We start from the raw sequence: 22,306 nt of genomic DNA on the forward strand, positions 1-22,306 counted from the left end.
ACAGCCTGAGGCTGATGGGGTCTATGTCGACCAAAAGAGTGGGATTCTCTGTAGGTCGAGTTCCTGTAGGTGGATTCCCTGTATACCTAAGACTTTAAAATTGGCAATTTAGTATACAGGGAATCCCACAGGGTGCAGTTTTTCAATAAAACTTGCAAACCATACTCGAATTTCTAAGAAATATCAAAAAAAGATCGAAAAACATCAAATTCTAACGATGTCGCTAAGCATCACGTGACTTTCATTGATATTAGCAAAACGCCACAGGAACTACACCCTGTGGTATTCCCTGTATACAAGATTGCCAATTTTAAAGTCTTAGGTATACCGGCAGAGAATCCACCTACAGGAACTCGCCGCCTACAGTGAATCCCATTCTTTTGGACGTTTTCGAAGAATTCGATTTTGGGGGTGAAATCTATTAAATTTTACCACCAATGTTCTTCACATGCAAGAAACTGACATGCTTTTCGTCCATAAATTAATTTCACTTCTTAATTTTACCAGGAAACAACATTTCAGTCTTGAGTGTATGTCGAGGGGGAAACATGTACACAGGCGAAAGATGAAACTGAATCGTGACACCGGCTTCAGTGTTGGTTGCTTTTGTTTTTTGCGGAAGGGGGAGTATAAGTGTGTGTCAGTGTGTATGTGTGTGTGTGTGTGCGCGCGTGTGTGTGTGTGTGTGTCAGTGTGTGTGTCAGTGTCACAGTGTGTGTGCCGGTCAGTGTGTGTGTGTCAGTGTGTCCGGCGCATCAGTCGTGTGTGTGTGTGTGTGTGTCAGTGTGTGTGTCTCGCGTCAGTTGTGTGTGTGTGTGTGTGTGTGTGTGTGTGTGTGTGTGTGTCAGTCAGTGCCGTGAGTGTCAGTGTGGTTCCAAACTGACTTGTGAAACAACAATTGAGATACGAGGTGTGTGAATTACAGCCGCGATGATATTCTAATTGTGGATGCCTCCTTTGGATAAAAAGCTCCTATATAATAACTAAATAGGCTACTTTCTCAGTTGTATCGAATATCATCCCAAAAAATTGACATCAACACACTGTTTGACTGCTATTGCACTGCTCTAAAGAAAAGATCAACCCATGAATTGACTGAAGCGGTTATAACTTGCAGGTCATTTTCTCAAAATTGCCGCAAATAGAGATGCAAGGTTTGTAAATTACAACGACAATATACGAGGTTTTGTTCTCCCTTTGTCACCTAACATTCAGTGGCCATATTTCATATTTCTGAGAATAAAACATGTGTAAGCTTAAAATACAACAAAAGCAACCGCGTATCTTCCATGTTATGGCAACGTGTGTGTCCAGTATGGATGTGGCGGACGTGCCTGTCTGGAGTACTTTGGGTGTTCTTACTTCGTATGTTTTATTACACCCCCGGTATAGGGGTGTGTATAGGTTTCACTCGATGTGTTTGTGTGTTTGTTTGTTTGTTTGTGTGTTTGTGTTCGCATATAGATCTCAAGAATGAACGGACCGATCGTCACCAAACTTGGTGAACAGGTTCTATACATTCCTGAGACGGTCCTTACAAAAATTGGGGCCAGTCAAACACACGGTTAGGGAGTTATTGGTGGATTCAAATTATACAAGGACTTATAGAGGGACATCTTAATGGTCAGTCACTGCCACCAACTGAGAAGGTTATTTCCCTTTGACGGGGGTGTTTTTCCTACCTCGGAGGAATTTCTTGTTGTTCTTATTTTCGTTTTTACATTTAGTCAAGTTTTGACTAAATGTTTTAACATAGAGGGGGAATCGAGACGAGGGCCGTGGTGTTTGTGTGTCTGTCTGTGTGTGTGTGTGTCTGTGTGTGTGTGTAGAGCGATTCAGAGTAAACTACTGGACCGATCTTTATGAAATTTTACAAGAGAGTTCCTGGGTATGATATCCCCGGATTTTTTTCATTTTTGGATAAACGTCTTTGATGACGTCATATCCGGCATTTTGTAAAAGTTGAGGCGGCACTGTCACACCCTCATTTTTCAATCAAATTGATTGAAATTTTGGCCAAGCAATCTTCGACAAAGGCCGGACTTCGGTATTGCATTTCAGCTTGGTGGCTTAAAAATTAATTAATGACTTTGGTCATTAAAAATCTGAAATATGTAATTAAAATTATTTTTTTATAAAACGATCCAAATTTACGTTCATCTTATTCTTCATCATTTTCTGATTCCAAAAACATATAAATATGTTATATTCGGATTAAAAACAAGGTCTGAAAATTAAAAATATAAAAATTATGATCAAAATTAAATTTTCGAAATCGATTTAAAAACAATTTCATCTTATTCCTTGTCGGTTCCTGATTCCAAAAACATATAGATATGATATGTTTGGATTAAAAACACGCTCAGAAAGTTCAAGCAAAGAGAGGTACAGAAAAGCGGCGAAACCACTACCGCGCTAAACATGCTCGTCAGTTTCACCCCGTTTTGCACAAGCGGCGGACTACGGTCATTGTGAAAAAATGCAGTGCGTTCAGTTTCATTCTGTGAGTTCCACAGCTTGACTAAATGTAGTAATTTCGCCTTACGCAACTTGTTTAAGGTTGTTGTCATATGTTGTTTGGTTGTTTTAAGAACAGATGAACCACGCTTGTCCATGTATTGTAATTAATTGTATGGACAATAAATGATCTTATGTCTTATGTCTTAAGTTTCCGTCCGAGTGTGGCACGAAAACCTCGTAAGTTTAACTGTTTAAGTGGGTGGGTTTTTTTTGTTCTCTCTCTTGACACTAATGAAGATACGAGTTTTCTTCTCAATAACTTTTTCTCATTAAAAAGGAGCCAGGGAGATTCAGTCGAGCTTTTCTCACCACATGGGCAACCAAATAAGGGGGCTAACTATTGTTTTAGTTCCAAAACCTCAAACATTAAGATACGAGGTAGTTTGTAAATTACAGCGACGACATATACACACGTGACAAACACACACACACACATAGACATACACACTCAGACAGTCGGACACACACACACACACACACACTGACACACACACACACACACACACACACACACACACACACACACGCACACACACAAAGCAAAGCAAAGAAAAGCAAAGTAAAACAAAGCAAAGCATAACAAAGCAAAACATATATTTTATATATTATATTTTTTTGATACGTTGATATATAATAAAATGTCCTCGCTAGACCTCAAAATACAGCGTGGTACATACATGCATCATACACACAGCAATGGGTGCATGGTTTCCAATGCGGCGGACATGGATGAACATGGAACATTAAAAAAAATCATTCTCTTATTTTATTTTATTCATAAGCACACTCCTCCACGTTTCAACAATTTGGCTCACCATCCAAGATCCGCCCAGGCTAGCTTGTACGTGAGATAAAACCATCCCACCACTTGGACTCATACCAAAACTCAACGGTCTGTGTGCCGTGTGAGAATGTGTGGATGATTTAATTTCTTAAAAAGACCCTTGTGGCTTTTAAGACATTAATTCGTTAAACAAATATTCTCACTCTACGCAGAAAGAAGTGAGGTTGTTGAATTGTAGTATATTTCCAAGGGGGGATGCTCTGAACCCATGTCAAAACCTGCACAGATCTAAGCCGGTGAGCCCAACTGTTTTCACGAAAAGTAGCTTAGTCATGGGCATTTAAAGGCACAGTAAGCTTCCTGTAAACCATCACAGATAATGTCAGGCTTTTACACACAGTACAAACACCCTTTCATTTAAACACTCACCGCTGGAGAACATCCTAGGTGCCCTCCGTAAAGAGCGAGCAATTTTCAAAGAATGTATCTTTGCGCGGTTTATCTTGCCCCTGAGCCATCGTGAACCCGTGTGATCCAGTTTCCCTTTTTCACAATGTAGTCGTCAGTTAGTAATTTGAATGCGACTCGATGTGAGCTTATCTGCAATAGCACGTTATTATGTACCTCTGACTATGCACGAAACAAACGTCTGTGGTTCACAATTGCAAGAACTCTGGTGATGGCGTTTGACTGTTCAAGCTTACTGTGCCTTTAAATAAAGAGAATTTAATTCGTCAAGATCTTGACACGTTATAGTATATTTATTATTAAGAATCACACATATTGTACACGTAACTCTCATTTTAAATCACAACGAAACAAGTTAAAATACAAAACAAACCGCCGCCAAGCAATGACATTGTGCCAATGTTGATAATTAGAAAATACAAGAAAAGGTTAAAATGTGGAAGTGTGTAAATATACGCAAATACATGTCGTAAACCAGTCATTGCCTGAGCAGGCATCGTACAAGAGTCGATTTGTTTTAGCAATACCAAACTGACGGTCAAAAAAACAATTTCAATCAATAAATTGATTTATCACTTTAATTCATGACAGTCATCAAAATGTATAACAGTCATCTAATCAACGAATCTATCAATTAATCCATTCATGTATTAATCAATCCATTCATCTAGCAATCAACGTATTAAGTTTTCAACAACAACAAAAGCAAACAAGTTGGTGTATGTATTATTATAGCTATCTTCATGCGGTTTTGATATGATCGGATTCCGTTCACATGATACACCACTCACGACTAAACACATCCAGATCTTCCTCCTTGCGTATGCACTCAGGTAAAATACCGCACATTTCACAGGCGTTTTACCTGCAATAAGTACATCCTTCCGTCAATAAATTCCATCAAACATAGGCAAAAATCAGTCTTTTTATATTTTTGAAATGTTGTTTTTTGCTTAAGTTATTTTAAGGGTTTACAGAAGTGCCCATTTACGAAATTAATTCGGTAAACACAAATAAAACAATTAAACAAGTCGCGTAAGGCGAAAATACAATATTTAGTCAAGTAGCTGTCGAACTCACAGAATGAAACTGAACGCAACGCAACGCAGCAAGACCGTATACTCGTAGCATCGTCACTCCACCGCCCGTGGCAAAGGCAGTGCACGTGGAATTGACAAGAAGAGCGGGGTGGGTATTCGTTGCGCTAAGAAGGATAGCACGCTTTTCTGTACCTTTCTTCGTTTTAACTTTCTGAGCGTGTTTTTAATCCAAACATATCATATCTATATATTTTTGGAATCAGGAACCGACAAGGAATAAGATGAAAGTGTTTTTGAATTGATTTCGAAAAAAAAATTTTGATAATAATTTTTATATATTTAATTTTCAGAGCTTGTTTTTAATCCGAATATAACATATTTATATGTTTTTGGAATCAGCAAATGATGGAGAATACGATAAACGTAAATTTGGATCGTTTTATAAATTTTTATTTTTTTTTACAATTTTCCGATTTTTAATGACCAAAGTCATTAATTAATTTTTAAGCCACCAAGCTGAAATGCAATACCGAACCCCGGGCTTCGTCGAAGATTACTTGACCAAAATTTCAACCAATTTGGTTGAAAAATGAGGGCGTGACAGTGCCGCCTCAACTTTCACGAAAAGCCGGATATGACGTCATCAAAGACATTTATCAAAAAAATGAAAAAAACGTTCGGGGATTTCATACCCAGGAACTCTCATGTCAAATTTCATAAAGATCGGTCCAGTAGTTTAGTCTGAATCGCTCTACACACACACACAGACACACACACAGACACACGCACATACACCACGACCCTCGTTTCGATTCCCCCTCGATGTTAAAATATTTAGTCAAAACTTGACTAAATATAAAAAGAAGACTATTACATTTTTGTTTAAATAAATACATATTATTATTAGCATTATTAGCATTGTGTACAGAAAGAATGAAGCGAGGCTGCAGATGTTTGGCAATGGTCCAAGTGGAAGCATGCTCTTATTATCGTGTAAACGCCAGATCCGTGGTTGTTTACATGGTCTTTTACAGGGGGCGGGAAATACCTTTTAACTTTATTCACACAAAACAATGTATCTCCCCACTCGCTCTACTTCAGTGGTCAAATCGCGTTTGAGACCGGTAGAGTTGTTGAACAATTCAGATTTTGAATATGTTGTGTTTGTGTGTTGGTTCGCATTTTAAGTTGTTTAGTTGTGTCTTTGTTTTCTTTGTTTCTTTGTTTCTTTGCTTGATTTCTTTCCCCGTTGTGCATTTCCGACGCAGGGGTGCCTCATTCTCACGGTAACATTTTTTATCAGTAATCTTCTTTCAGGATATGTCTCAGCAAATTCCACAGGCCGTGTTGGAAGATGTTGTTGTCCTTCATATGCTGCTCTGTTGAAGAAAGAACACGGTCAATTAGACCACAAGTAATGCCACTTTAGTGACGCAAAAATAAAGTAAGTGACTCAGTCAGTAAGTGAGTGAGTGAGTAAGTGAGTGAGTGAGTGAGTGGGTGATTGGGTGGGTGAGTGAGGTGAGTGGGTGGGTGGGTGAGTGAGTTGGTGGGTGAGTGAGTGGGTGAGCGAGTGGGTGGGTGAGTGAGTGAGTGAGTGGGTGGGTGAGTGAGTGGGTGGGTGGGTGAGTGAGTGAGTGAGTGGGTAAGTGAGTGAGTGAGTGAGTGAGTGGGTGAGTGGGTGAGTGGGTGGGTGAGTGAGTGAGTGAGTGAGTGGGTAAGTGAGTGAGGGAGTTAGTGAGTAAGTAAGTAAGTTACTAGCTAACTAGTTGTTTTGTTATTGGTTTTTTTCTTTCTTTTTGGGGGGACCTTATAGTTGCATGCAGGTTGCTACTACCGCTATTTGTTGCGTTCTCTTTCCCTTGTTGTGTGTTCCAGGCGGGAAGCTGTAGCTAAGTTACAAGCTAACTCGTTAACTAAAGAACGTACCAACAAACTTAATAACTAATTCATTTATTCACAACTCACCTACCATTTGGTTTAAGCGTGTTTATTCAAATTCTCATACACACGTTTCAAACAATAACAACATTGAGAACGTTAACAAGCAGATTGCTTATGGACACGTTCTTGAACTTATAATCAATACACATTCAGATAGCAAAACTCACCAACTAACACACTCTCTGACTAACACACTTTACTAACACCAAGATGGAAACTTTTTACGAACAATAAAAACCTCACCTCAGAATATTGACTTCCAAGTCACATGACTGTCACGTGGTCATGTTGTCTAATGAGCCGTGCAGGTCCCATTCCGGTACAGAGAGTCGTAAGCTGTCAAAAAAAAGTAAGGAAAGCAATATAGTGACCATTTTCATTATGATAAGGCCTAAAAAAAAATAGGTGTGGTTACGGTAACCCGACCTACCCTATTTTTAGGGGCCGACCCTATAACTTTTTATTACATTTGTCAAATAAAAACCACACAAAAAAACAAGAAAACGAGTGCAGAAAACGCAATGAAAGCGAAAGCGCCCGAGTCGCACACTTATTTCCCTGTCAAGTAGGTTTAATTTGTACACATTAGAAAAAAAAGTTTAAAAAAAAAAGTGATTGCCTACCTTCCTACCCTATTTTTTTTGGCTATGTTACCGTAACCACACCTATATTTTTTTTTGGCCTAACATACTCATTCATGACTATTTGAAAACAGAGCACAAACGAACATGAAAACAGTATCCTGAAATGTTAAAGGTCTACTCCACCTCGTTTGCCTCACCCGTGGGATTTAATGGCAGACCTATCAACCTTGATGCCATTTGTGTATGTAATACTAAGATTAAGATTTCCGTAGGCTTTTCTGTTTAACTTTGCTCCAAATCAATGGGTTTTTTTTAAACTGTTTTTAATACCCCAGGTATTGTTTCAAGGCGCACTACGCTGTCACGAACTGAAAACTGATAGATAGATAGATAGATAGATAATTTATTGCCAAGTGTACAATACATGAATGAACATAAAAAATACACGAGGAAAGCAGCTTGCTGTGTGATAAAAACAAAAATAAATAGCATTCATACATCACTGGCGCATAGCATCTATATATATATACGACTAGTGTCTGTCTGTCTGTCTGTCTGTGTGTCTGTGCGCGATGCGCGGCCAAGGTTCTCGATGGATCTGCTTCAAATTTGGTGGGCTTATTCAGAGAGACCCCGGACACAACCTCATCGATGAGATATTTCAACAAGTGCTCTCAGCGCGCAGCGCGGAACCGATTTTGGTTCCACCTCAGCTATTTTGGTTCCACCTCAGCTTACCCGGGCCCCCATACCGACACACCATAGCCGCTACACCACATCACAACGCCAAAGTTCTCGGTGGATCTTTTTCAAATTTGGACACCGTATTCAGCTACACCCCGGACACAATATCATCGATGAGATATTTCAACACGGGCTCTCAGCGCGCAGCGCTGAACTCATTTTCGTTTTTGCGTTCATTTCACCATTATAAGTAACTCTTCCTTATCTTCTCCAGTGTTTGGCGTTTATCTCCCTTCCTTCGTGTGGCTTTCCCGTTCAGTTCTAAGTTACTATTACTATTTTTAGAATGTCACTGCGCTGTCCACTGCGCTGTCCACAACGCTTCCCTTGCACCCGTAAGTTGTTCTTACTGTCAAAGTGAAAAGGTCGAATCAATTTATAGCCACGCGAAAAATACACTCTCACCTATCTCTATATATTTATAGATACAGATATGCATATATATATACGGCTTCTCTGTGTGTGTGTGTGTTTGTGTGTGTGTGTAGGCAAAAACCTATGTATTATAGAGTTCTGTTTGTGATGGGGTCTAGCGGCTTTTGTCTGTCTGTATGTTCTGGCATGTGAGAAGCCACAGCAGATAATATAGGGCTAAGAAATAAGCTCTAAAATTCTCAATCCCGTTTGACAGGACTTCGCCTTTCAAAGGTGATTGTGGTGAACCGCCACGCTGTCTGTCTCTGTCGCACCGTTCACCCCAAATTCCCGTTTCTGAGGTACTATTTTTAGAATGTCACTGCGCTGTCCAGAACGCTTCCCTTGCACCCGTAAGTTGTTCGTACTGTCAAAGTGAAAAGGTCGAATCAATTTATAGCCACGCAAAAAATACACTCACCTATCTCTATATATTTATAGATATAGATATACATATTATATATATACGGCTTCTCTGTGTGTGTGTTTGTGTGTGTGTGTGGGAAAAAACCTGTTGATTGTAGAGTTCTGTTTGTGATGGGGTCTAGCGGCTTTTGTCTGTCTGTATGTTCTGGCATTTGAGAAGCCACAACAGAAAATATAGGGCTAAGAAATAAGCTCTAAAATTCTCAATCCCGTGTGACAGGACTTCGCTTGCAGAGGTGATTGTGATGAACCGCCACGCTGTCTGTCTCTGTCTCGCGATTCACCCCGGCTCTTCGCCGGGTATTCCTCTAGTCATACATACATGGGTAAGACAATTTGGTATCACAGTAACTAATACATACACTAAACAGACATGGTGAGAACTATGAAACTCTAAGAGCTATCGGAACCACAATAAAAGTACGCAGAATAAGATAGGATCCCCCCCCCCCCCCCCACTATCAACTACTGTAAGAACTGAACATGTTCCATACTGATAAAATGTACCTCTAAAACAGCACATAAAAATAAACTCTTCCAACACATCACAGTGGTTAAAGAACGACTAAAACTACTAAAACATACTAGATGTGTATTCCGGTAATATAACCAGCTGCTAAAACATAGTCTGGCTTCATCGCGTCACAGTGGTGTCACCATGCTAAAACCCACTCTATATATCACAGTATGTCATGTCAGCTACTAAAATCATACTCCTAGAGCATCCTAAAACGTGTCACAGTCTGTAGAGTTCATTTACCGGTTATTAAAAGCCAGGACAATCCTTCTCACTGCGGTCAATGCGCATGCGTTAACATGGGGAGATTAATCAGGTCGTGAACAACCTAACCCTAATCCTAACCCTAACCTAACCCATGGTTCGTTCGGTCAAAGGGTCGCATTTTTTAAGTCCAAGATTGGCGCATGCGCATTGACCGCAATGAGATGGATTGTTCAGAAATCTTATTTGAAATACAAAATTCAGATCAAGGTTAACAAGTCTGCCATTAAGCCCACGGTGGATTTTTCCTAATTGCTCTGGAGATAGGGGAGTAGGGAAGGAGTGTGTGAACGCATTTACTTTTCAACTGTTCGTTTGAACTGCATGACACACACAAAAATCCTCTTTGTGTGTAAGTCTTGCGTTTTGTTGTAGTTGTTGTTGTTGTTGTTGTTGTTGTTGTTGTTGTTGTTGTTGTTGTTGTTTTTGTTGTTGTTTGTTGTTGTTGCTGCTTTTGTTGTTGTTTCATCTTCTTCTTTTAAATTGGGGGGTGGGTAGGAGGGTTGAGGGAGGGAGGGGGGGGAGGGGTTGGGGGAAGGAAATGGGCACCTTCTATACAAATTGAACTGAATGATTTTCAAGAATCTTAATCAAGAGGATGAAAGTCGCTTGTTCATTTGAATGCTTGTTATTATTTCAGGTGCCAGGAGAATGGTTACGAATAACTCTAACTTACTCTATTACACAAGTCGTATGCATTTAGAGCGCTTACTTCCCTTGTTTATCAGATGAATAATATACAAACATTAATTAATTATATGGACTGTAAAATTCACAGACAAGTGTGTTATTCTGTCAAAATTCTGAAGATTTTTCCTTTCTCCTTTTTTTTAAGGGGGCTGGGGAAGGCATTTAGAAAATAAAGGACAAGTTAATTTGAAAAAAAGAAAGATTGCAAATCATTCGCTATGATAAAAAATCTACTTACTGCAGAACCCACAAGCGCGTCTGCAATCCTCGTCGAAAGAATCAGTGGTGCCACACTTCAACGACATGTATACCGGCCAGTCACACTGCTTGACTGTGTCTTTACAATTTACTGCACGAACACACACAAAAACACATGTGTAACTTGGATAAACAGCCGGACGTGCGCGCGGACGCACATGCACACATACAAAGTTCGTTAATTATTATGTTGCATGATACGTATACAAACATGCGCGTATGCAGGAATGCATAGGTGATCACACACACACACACACACACACACACACACACACACACACACACACACACACACACACACACACACACACACACACACACACACACATACACACACACACACACACACATACACACTCACACACACACACACTCACACACACACACACACACACACAGACACACTCACACACACACACACACACACACACACACACAGACACACACAGACATAACCCCAAGCAAGCACGCGCACAACATTCCTGGTCCTGCTGATGCCTTCCCTTTACCGCACATTATAACCATTCACAACAATTGAAAATGTATGCCACGAAATGGACTCCAGCTCTTTAAAAAGTAAACCTATCTACCAAATGAAAATCCAGCAAATCATAGTCTACCAAATGAAAATCCACCAAATGATAGTCTACCAAATGAAAATCAATGATCTACCAAATGAAAATCCAGCAAATCATAGTCTACCAAATGAAAATCCACCAAATGATAGTCTACCAAATGAAAATCCACCAAATGATAGCCTACCAAACGATACTCTACCAATGATAGTCTACCAAACGATAATCTACCAATGATAGTCTACCAAACGATAATCTACCAATGATAGTCTACCAAACGATAATCTACCAATGATAGTCTACCAAACGATAATCTACCAATGATAATCTACCAAACGATAATCTACCAATGATAGTCTACCAAACGATAATCTACCAATGATAATCTACCAAACGATAATCTACCAATGATAATCTACCAAACGATAATCTACCAATGATAGTATACTAAACGATAATCTACCAATGATCAGGGGTGGGACTCTCTTGTGGTGAAAAAAGAGGAAATCCCTTTGTTTCTAGGGGGGTTCGGCTCCCCCGAATTTTTTTTTAAATGGTACAACAACATCTGTGCAATCTGGTGTGCCTGAGACTAAAATTCAACTCGTTTGGATCAGGTAAACAAGTCGCGTAAGGCGAAAATACAACATTTAGTCAAGTAGCTGTCGAACTCACAGAATGAAACTGAACGCAATGCAACGCAGCAAGACCGTATACTCGTAGCATCGTCAGTCCACCGCGCACGGCAAAGGCAGTGAAATTGACAAGAAGAGCGGGGTAGTACTTGCGCTGAGAAGGATAGCACGCTTTTCTGTACCTCTCTTCGGTTTAACTTTCTGAGCGTGTTTTTAATCCAAACATATCATATCTATATGTTTTTGGAATCAGGAACCGACAAGGAATAAGATGAAAGTGTTTTTAAATTGATTTCGACAATTTGATTTTGATAATATTTTTTTTTATATTTAATTTTCAGAGCTTGTTTTTAATCCAAATATAACATATTTATATGTTTTTGGAATCAGCAAATGATGGAGAATAAGATGAACGTAAATTTGAATCGTTTTATAAATAAATGTTTTTTTTACAATTTTCAGATTTTTAATGACCAAAGTCATTAATTAACTTTTAAGCCACCAAGCTGAAATGCAATACCGAAGTCCGGGCTTTGTCGAAGATTACTTGACCAAAATTTCAACCAATTTGGTTGAAAAATGAGAGCGTGACAGTGCCGCCTCAACTTTCACGAAAAGCCGGATATGACGTCATCAAAGACATTTATCAAAAAAAAGAAAAAAACGTTCCGGGATATCAGTCCCAGGAACTCTCATGTCAAATTTCATAAAGATCGGTCCAGTAGTTTGGTCTGAATCGCTCTACACACACGCACGCACACACACACATACACCACACCCTCGTCTCGATTCCCCCCTCTACGTTAAAACATTTAGTCAAAACTTGACTAAATGTAAAAAGACATTCTCCTCACTACCCCCCAAAAAAACACACACAAAAACACACTTTCACACAACAATGGTAACATTGTAATGGTGCATACTTACGTAATGAACCATGTATCCATAATCCAATACTGGCAACAGTATGATTCAATGCATTGAAACTCAAAATGACTACAGTGTTCTGTTCAATCTTCACTTCTCTCCATATTATTCAGTCAAGAAGTAATAGATACTGTGGTGAAATGGGACGCGGAAAGATAGATTAGGCCTACTCCAGCGGAATTCGTAAGTTGTGTCCGCGGAAATCCTCGGATTCGCGGAAAAGTCCCACCCCTGAATGATATAGTCTACCAAACGATAATCTACCAATGATACTCTTCCAAATGATAATCTACCAAATGATAATCTACCAAATGATAATCTATGATGAATGGTATAGATGGTAGATACTCACACGAACAATCCCGACCGCCACAGTTGAGCGGGCAGTCACATTTACACGTGGTGCTATTGAAGACTCCCCCGTTGTTACACACGGTCGGAGCGCAACTCTTGCAATTCTGGCCGGTAAAGGCCGCTCTACATCTGCAGTCATTGCCCGTCTCTCGCTCCGTATCGCACTGGCATTTACATGTATCCGTGTCCAACTTCGCGCCGTTGTGACAGAACTGTCGGCACGTGTGCTCGCACATGAAACCTGGGGGTAGAGAGGGGGTAAGGTTAGAGGAAGGTGTTGTGTGTGTGCGCGGGGGGGGGGGGGGGGGGTGAGGGGGTGTTCGGGTGGAGGTGGAGGTGGTGGTGGTGGTGTGTGTGTGTGTGTGTGTATGTGTGTGTGTGTGTGTGTAGAGGAAGGGTGGCAGTGGTTGTGGTCGTGTGTGTGTGTGGGGGGGGAGGAGGTGCTGGTGTGTGTGGAGGGGGGACGGCAGTGGTGGTGATCATATGTGTGTGTGTGTGTGTGTTTGTGTGTATGTGTGTGTGTGTGTGTGTGTAGAGGAAGGGTGGCAGTGGTTGTGGTCGTGTGTGGGGGGGGGGGAGGAGGTGCTGGTGTGTGTGGAGTGGGGACGGCAGTGGTGGTGATCATATGTGTGTGTGTGTGTGTGTTTGTGTGTATGTGTGTGTGTGTGTGCGTGTGTGTGTATGAGTGTGTGTGTAAGTGTGTTAAGTGAGACAGACAGAATGACAGAGAGCGAAGGGGGGGGGGGGTGTGGCAAGCAAAGATGGAGAGAGAGATAGAGAGACAGACAGTGAGACAGACAGACAATGAGTGAAAGAGGCAGACAGAGATAGAAGGGGAGACAGAAAGACAGAGAGAGACACGGGGATGGGGGGGGGGGGGGGGTTGTGTGGGAGTGACAGGGGTAAACTTTCAAGAAAAATCGACACAAAAAACACAAAGAGACAGAACATAAGGCGGAGGGAGCGAGAGACAGAAAGACACATAGGCTGGGTAGGCAGACACCCAGCCAGCAAAATTTTGCGCAGCGAATGCGTGTCGCAGTCGCCAAACTCTGCGTAACAACTGCACTGGACGCATGCGTAACGCGCGCGATTTTGCAAAGCGAAATACATGCGTGACACACTCGTTTTCCCTCAGATTACGCAGACCATACGCACCTCCAGCGCACGCTTATTTGACACCAAGACAAATTCGCACTCTCCACGCAGACGTCACGATTGCTTTACGCATTCTCACGCTATTAACGCGCTCTCCACGCAGACGACACGATTGCTTTACGCATTTAACGCGCTCTTGACGCAGATGTCCTGATCATCTTACGCACTCTCCACGCAGATGTCACGAATTATTGACGCATTCTCAGGCATTACGCGCTTTTTACGCTCTCTTCACGCAGATGTCACAATTGCTGTACGCATTCTCACGCATTTGACGCACTCTCCACGCAGATGTCACAATTGCTTTACGCATTCTCACGCATTTGACGCACTCTCCACGCAGATGTCACGATTGACCTACACAATTTTACGCAGACCACACAACCGCTTTACGCACTCACAAACAAATAATGGGCAGTGCACAACATTGTATTGATCCAGAAAGACAAAGGTCAAGCGTGCAGGTTCGATAACAGAGATGATCATAATTATGTACAAGTTCTAAAACAAAAATGCAGTCAAATAAATTGATTAAAACAAAGGAGAGATTTGAATCTCGCTTATTGCCATTGTGACTTCCAGGTTTTAATTTCACTGCATTTTGACATACCAGCAGCACGGAAACAAAAATGATCAAAATACTATTCAAAGCAGAATTCAAATTGGCAGAACAAAGAATAAATAGAACAAAACCCTGATAGTCATCATCGATACGCCGTAGTACATGCAGTGAAGAATCCAGTATAACTTATAAGAGAGAATTTTGATGTACACTCGTCACTATATCACATTGATGTAAACAAATAAATAAATAATTGGCACAGCCTAGGCATAGGCAGCAGTGAGTTGTATCAACATGTTTGAATACAGAACAGCAACAAAAAGAGAAAAAAAGTTCTACAAGCCAGCTAATAGTTGAACTTCAGATTACTAATGATATCACAAACAAACACTTAGTTAATGCCCATTCTCCAGGGATCGAAATCCAGTCAATGTACACCAAACTAGGATAACACATACATTTAGAATCTATCACGACTGCATAAAACATTGGTATGCAATTCACAAAGCAAGGAACTTGAAACATGAACATTGACATTAAACATACATATGTGCCCCACACACATTTCGGACAAGGCAGCTGAACGAAATTCAGATGTGGATGGAGCACAAAATAATTAGATGGGGCGGCGTGAAAGCATACTGGGACAAGGAACAAGCAAGAGAAAGAGGATAAGAAGATAAAAGGAAGAACAAACCGAAGAATAAGAAAGAAAAAAACAAAATAAGAGAAGGAGAGAGAAAAAAAAAAGGAAAAAAAAAAAAGGAAAAAAAAGGGAGACAATCATATGAATGTGTACCATTTAAATAAAAGAAATTAAAAAAATTACTTTTAAAAAGGAGACATTTCAGGTTTTGATTTGAAGTGTGTTAACATATTCACATATACCAGTAACTTTGCATGGAAAAAAAAAGTTCACAATGATTTGAAGCAAATTCAAATGCCAGAGAAAAAACAGAACAAAACCCTGATGTCATCATTGATAATCAGTGGTACGTTCAGTGAAGAAAAAACAATTGACACAACCTAGACATGGGCAGCAGTGAGTTATCAAGTTTCACTACACAAAAGTAACAACTACAATAATGAAACAAAAGGTAAAATGCCAGCTAATAGTCAAAATTCAGAACAATGATATCAAAAAGAAACACTTATTCAATGCCCCTTCTCCACTGATATGTATAAGCACACCAACATGACATAAACTCATAAATTTAAAAAAAAAACATGACATAAAACTCATAAATTAAAAAAAACTTATCAGACTGCGTAAAACATAGGTTTGCCATCTCAAAATGGATGTAAAACACGCAGCTTACTCACAAAATGATAGACAAGTCTCCAGCGGCCAGCTGCTCAGCAAACAAAATAAGGTGGCGAGGATCAATATAATTGAAATGCATTTTTTTTGCTGTTTCGGAGAGAACTTTGCTTCATTTACCTTACACTGCCTGCATTCAAGGGCTAAATTTTTATCAGGTGCACCAAGACTTACATCTATAGAAATCCAATCATAACGGTTTTAACAGCAAAAAAAAAAAAAGTATATTTCTAGTCTCGCTTCTAAATTCTCAACTCAACTCCAAAAAATAATAAAGAACAACAAAAACCCGCATCATGCATTGTCTCCTTCAAGCTGCCTAGGTTGTTTGCGTTCGACTCCCATAAATGACAAGGAATTGTTAAAACCTTTTCTTTCTATTTGTTCACTTTTTGTTTTCTTCTTTTCTGAACTCTTTATACTTGTATTTTATTCATTTTAATTTAGCCTGAAGGTTTGAGTCGTGTATTAAAAATCGAATATAGTGTGTAAGTGCCCTTGAACAGCTTTTCCAGAATCATGTATTCTATATTTTTAGTATGGGATACCCACAAGAAAAGTTCAAATGCATCCATGCGTCTCCACTGATAGTAATGGTAGTTGAGCACTTCCAGTTTAGTCTTCTGTCGTTCTGACACAACCTAAAAGGGTACATCATGTCTGAACATCATCTGTAGAAGAGTGTGAAGTTTAAAGCTTAGCTTAAATAATGTCCAACAAAACCCCAGACTCTTCTGTACATTACCCATCAGCCACACAGACCTGAACTGTGAAATACAATTACTCACTAGCAATTTCTCAGGCGAGTCAAATCTTACATTCATCAAATTTTTGCAACTAGCATTGTAAATAAGCCTACAGAGATTACAAAGTTCAATTACTGCAAACCAAATCATGAAGGCTCTTCCATGGCCTGTTGTCTCTTTCTTTTATCACAGGCTTCCAAAAACCAGTCTTGAACGGCCGTCTTCAAGGTCTTGACCTGTGGCACCCGTACAGCTTCACGGAACAGCCTCTGCATGACAAAACAAAAAATAACATGAACTTAGATCATCAAACAACTATCACTGATTTGAGAAAAGTCTCAAGTTTATTTCCTGACGCCTGTAAACTTGCTAAAAATCATACAGACACACAAACTTGCATACACACCATACGCTTTTACAACACACCAACTATACTTGAGTTAGGAAATTACAACACATTGTAATCCTTGTAGAAGAGAAGTAAAAAAAAATACCTACCCTAATATTTGTTTTAACCCTTTCGCTGCCAATCAAAACTTGGGTATGTGCATTCCTGACTGCCAGGGAATATTGGAGTTTGGGGTGTAATAATTCACAAAAAAATCTAGCTTCAAACTGGCAGTAGGTAGGTAAGTAAAACCTATGTTGTTTTTAAAGGAAATTGAACCAAGAATCTGTTTTTAGTGTCTAATCATGGAAATGATAATTAGTTTGGCTTATAATGATGTTTAAATATGAACTTTTGAAAAATCAGCCCGGCGCATCTTCCGGTGCCTGTGGATCAAACACAGGTGGCTGTTTTGCTCGCTCCAAGAAAGGATTATAATCACTGTCATCTACCTGTTTCCAACGAATTGTCCGAAAGAAGATCTCCCCCTTCCCCTGTCAGTATCCATAATCATTTGCACCGCCTGTAGCGTCAGTCCGGCTTTGTTTTTCCCTACTAGGGCCCGGTCGACAGTCACCGTTAGCCATTTTGACGAGTCGAGATTTCTCTCCCATACCCTGTCGACAAGGCCGAAAATAGCCTTCAAACGCAAAACCGCGTCACCATTTATGTTTATTCATGAGAATGAGGTATCCTACCAAGCCATTGGCTGCTATTTGTGTGTCAGCAGTGACGTAGCATTTCTGGAAAATCCCGGAACGGAGAAGACGGGTTTACCCGTCCTAAGGCGCTGCGGCTGCACAAGCGCATGACTGGTATACCCGTCATAAGGCAGTCAAGTGGTTAAAGTTACCTTTACTATGACTTTTTCTTTGGGGGCCTTCGGAAATTCATAATACATGTACTGTGACGTGCAGACGCATATGTGACGACATCATACCGTTTGCTAACATCCTTATTTCGTATGTAGTCGAAAATCCATGACACTGACAAATGAGCTCAGGAACTTGGCTTCTAGCAATTTAATGTTAAGCGTAAAAGCTTTGACAACTATCATTCACATGTGAAACATGGCAAATTTAAAATTGATTCCAAAGAACAAAATTTGAGACAGAAATAACTTGTTGTTTTGTAGACATGGATTTTATCTTCTTCCTAAAAGGACCAGGATGATTTTACAAATTATGAAAAACAACTCACTGTCGATGGCTTTTAGTCGCAGCGTACACCATGGTCTCTTTCCCTGCCCTCCCCCAGAGCCCCCTGTCAGCAACCGTGTAGCCTATGGAACACCTTCGTCATCACAGCATCAGTAGTCGTCTTTAGTTCATGTCCACCAACCACACCGAGCTCATGGTCATGGATCTGAAACAAACAAAACAAGCCAACTGAATTCCAAAAATCAAATATTCAGACAGCTCTTCTTCACATACAAACAATTCAATCTGGAAGCATCATACTGTCACCTGGAACAAAAAATCAATAATCGCACTTGCTTTAAAAAAAAAAGTTTTCAGAAGAGCAAATGGTGATTGAGTGTAGCATTGTCATAAAATGTAATCACACACCTCAGGTGACCTGCATCAATCATTCAATACTATCTCACAAATCTTCATTTGGAAAGCACAAACATAGTTAGAAGAGAGCGTCAACCGTGATACTATTCAGTGTGGACAATTTTTTTCTGACCCATAATCCGATGCCTACACAAAGTGAGAATCAGAACTCACAAGAAGGCACTGTTGCATGTTTGTGATTATTTGCTTGAGTGTAGCACTTGCAATTTTGAACTTGAGGAAACAGCGTAGCAATTTCTGTTACATCCCTGAAAACCTAGCAGATGGCAGCTCTGGCCACAGAGCAATATTTGCATTATTTCTCACAGATGCAATGATCACAGAAAACAAAGTGGTGCATGCATTTTCCGCACCCCACATGAGAAAAAGAGGCCCATCATTGTGCGTACCCATAAGCATAGTTTTATCATCAAAATGTGTTGGTTAAATTCACAAATGTGACCAATACGCATAAACCTTGCATGAATTCCCAGGATAATGGGAAACTGGTCATGACTGAGAACTGATGAACAGTTAAGATACACCCGTGAACCGTGATGACATCTGGCATCCTCCAAAAAGCACACACTCAAGGTAACATTTAAAGCCTAAAGAGCGTCTAACAATAACATGTCACTCTCACAAGATCTTGCTACAGTTATCTGGGGAAAATAGCACAGGCATGACTGGTCTGCTTCAACAATAGCATTCAAAGCCACCTACCAGTGATCACTCCTTCGACAGATCCATCATGTGCCTTCAACATCTTCCACACTCAACAGTAAAAAGATGACTCCATCGAACAGTAGCACAGGCTCTGGCTCCACCATGATTCTTTGGCGACCAATTACTAAATTAGTCGCATCAGGTCCATCTGCTCCTGTAGAACCTTCTCCAGCAGCAAGAACTGATGTTTATCTTGCCGCTCTGCTCTGCTCGTAGTCTTGTGTCCGCTGAATGGAAGAAAAGAAGAACAAAAAGTCATTTACATGAAGCAATACATATTTTAGACAATCTGTCGGCCTGAAAAGAAACCATCAGCACTAAAAAACAATCTGAGCAAATGTTCAAAGTAAACGTGACATCTCTATATTTTTGAATTCAGGAGAAGATGAGGAATATATATATTGCAATCAATTTTTAAAGGGGCATACAGAGTGGCATTTGATGGGGTAAAAAGATGTAGGGACTCAGCAGTTGGAGATGAAAATTTTTGTGTGTATTTACTTCAAGCAGATTTTTTTTTTTTTTTTTTTAGACAGAAGAACAAACACACACTAAAAATCCTTGTTTAAAGTTGAACTGACCTTAACTTTTCCTCCAAACACTAGAACTTTTTGTATTCATTCAAAAATATTCATCAAAAAGGTTAAATTTTAAATTCAATTTTGCAGACTTTGGATGAAAAGTTACTCTTCTCTGGCATCCCGCGGACACAGTTCACACTTTCTCATCAATGAGATGCCTGTGTTAATTAAAAACAAACATCAATAAAACTATTAAAATAAAATAAAAATTTAAATATAAAAATAAAATCGACCAACCGCCCCCACCCGATTTTTTTTCCCTTTGCTGGAAACAATACATTTGTTTCACTAAAACAGTAAAAGAGATCAGCTGAATTTGTTTGACACATCTGGTTATAACTAAAAGAATAAAACACAAAATAAGCCAAAGTCACAGAACAAAAAGACGCTGTCAGTGTCACTATCAATGACTCTGAATGAGACACTCATTGCTATCGAGCCATACCTGTTCATCTTCACCTTGCCGGGACGGAACGACAGTCTGCGTTACTGGCATCGGTGGCGGTGTTAAGGTCACTGTCCATCTCAGCTTTCTTCACCTTCAGTTCAAACAAGCAGTGAGCACCGTCATACTCAAGTCAAAGCTTTCTGAAAAAATAAATACTTGGAAGTTAAATAGGATCACATTGATTCCCAAACCTAACAGTAACAGTAACACGCAAACATCAAAACTGGAATATTAATTATTAAATATAAGCATCTCAATTTCACTAAATTAGTATATTTATTTTCTCTGTGATGTATTTTTTATTTTTATTTCAAAAAAATCTGTTTTTCAACTTTATCACTGCACACGCTGACACAGCCTCTGCCTGCCTCTCTAGTCTATGCATGCCTCGGGAACAAGGGTAATTTTTCTCTTTTCCGAGACTCAGACACAGAATATTCCACTATGACTATGAGTCTATGTCAGTATGCGGAACTGAAAGTTGAACATCTGTGGAAAAATAAAAAGATACAAATAAAAAAAAAACCAGATATATGAAGAGCCTATTAGTATTACTACTAAAGCTCCTGACAACTGCTGCCGCAATGACTCGACCAGATTAGGAACCAACCAAAGTTCACCAAGAAACAGACAATGAGACATAAAATGATAAACGAAAATTCAGTTTTTATGGTGCCGTGAGCGACCCGCGAATCGGGATTCGGATGGTATTTTCACTCTTCCACAACTCCTTAAAAACAAACCACTGCATCAATCAACTTTATGTTTTTGGAAAAGTTAGTTCATTCATCCATCTTTCAGACAAAACAAACATGAATGAATAGAACAGTGTTCTTCTAGGCGAAAAAAAAATCGAAAGTGTGAGAAATTCTCTCTGCCATCAAACTCGGAAGCCGAAGCCGCGAGCTATCAAAAATTCAAATTCCCAAATCTTTCCTTCAGTTGATCAACTTACCTATTCTTGAAAGAAGTCAATCTTCATTTCAGAGAGAAGGATAAGATTACCTTGCATCCAATAAGCAAGTCAAAAATACAAGTCAATATGAAGAAAAAGCAAAAAAACGCCGATACAATGTGGATTTGACAGACTTCTTGCCAACAGGAAGTTGGAGATTGTCTGATTGAAGTAGGTCTGACAGACAAGGGAAATAACTTCAATAAATTGCTCTTTTCAGTCAAGGTAACTGTCTCCCCTGAAATTGAACTTTCATAGAGATTTTCTTCCAAAGCAAAATAAAATAAAATGAAAATATGCTGAGAACAAATTTTATGTAACCATTAACATCAGCCTTTATTTTGAGTAGATAATTAGTTTCAAAGTTACTTTAGTTTACATTTTTTTGTTTAATCTGAATTTTTTAAATGTTTTTATCGTTTTGTTATGGGTGTTCATATAGATTTCAGTTATCTTTTCTGTTCATATAATATTTTTATTATGCTTTGCCTAGATTTTTCCACGACATTATTTTGTGGAAAGCTGATTCCTACAACAATACCAAATCCCCATTACAATAATTATATTACATGCTAAAACAATTATAATGATAATACAAATTAAAATAATCATATTTATTTTAAGATAAAAATAATCAGGATAACAATTAAGCAAATAAATGTTGGTAATAACAAAATGATTAAATAAAAATTAAATGGGAAAACCATTACATAAAATAAAA

The 22,306-nt window shown here is 39.4% G+C and overlaps 1 protein-coding gene and 1 long non-coding RNA gene across 3 annotated transcripts; both read right to left on the reverse strand.

Annotated features, from left to right (window-relative positions):
* Positions 1 to 3,112: 3,112 nt before the first annotated feature.
* On the reverse strand, positions 3,113 to 13,380 carry LOC138978922 (uncharacterized; the record flags this gene model as incomplete). The annotated part of the gene is given in 4 exon segments (XM_070351736.1): positions 3,113 to 6,191; positions 7,000 to 7,092; positions 10,634 to 10,744; positions 13,143 to 13,380. Coding segments are annotated over 3 exon segments (393 nt in total), but the record flags the coding sequence as incomplete, so codon positions are not given.
* A 1,365-nt stretch (positions 13,381 to 14,745) lies between these two features.
* On the reverse strand, positions 14,746 to 21,956 carry LOC138978923 (uncharacterized). Of its 2 annotated transcripts, XR_011459847.1 has the most exons (5): positions 21,586 to 21,956; positions 20,628 to 20,770; positions 19,599 to 19,828; positions 18,520 to 18,684; positions 14,746 to 17,200 (listed from the first exon to the last, which is right to left on the reverse strand). It is a non-coding gene; the product is annotated as an uncharacterized lncRNA (long non-coding RNA). The 2 variants fall into 2 exon arrangements; XR_011459846.1 differs by lacking the exon at positions 21,586 to 21,956 and having other exon boundaries at positions 20,628 to 21,455.
* Between the last annotated feature and the right edge of the window lie 350 nt (positions 21,957 to 22,306).

Source organism: Littorina saxatilis, linkage group LG10 (assembly GCF_037325665.1).
Source record: "Littorina saxatilis isolate snail1 linkage group LG10, US_GU_Lsax_2.0, whole genome shotgun sequence".
Taxonomy (NCBI): Eukaryota; Metazoa; Mollusca; class Gastropoda; order Littorinimorpha; family Littorinidae; genus Littorina; species Littorina saxatilis.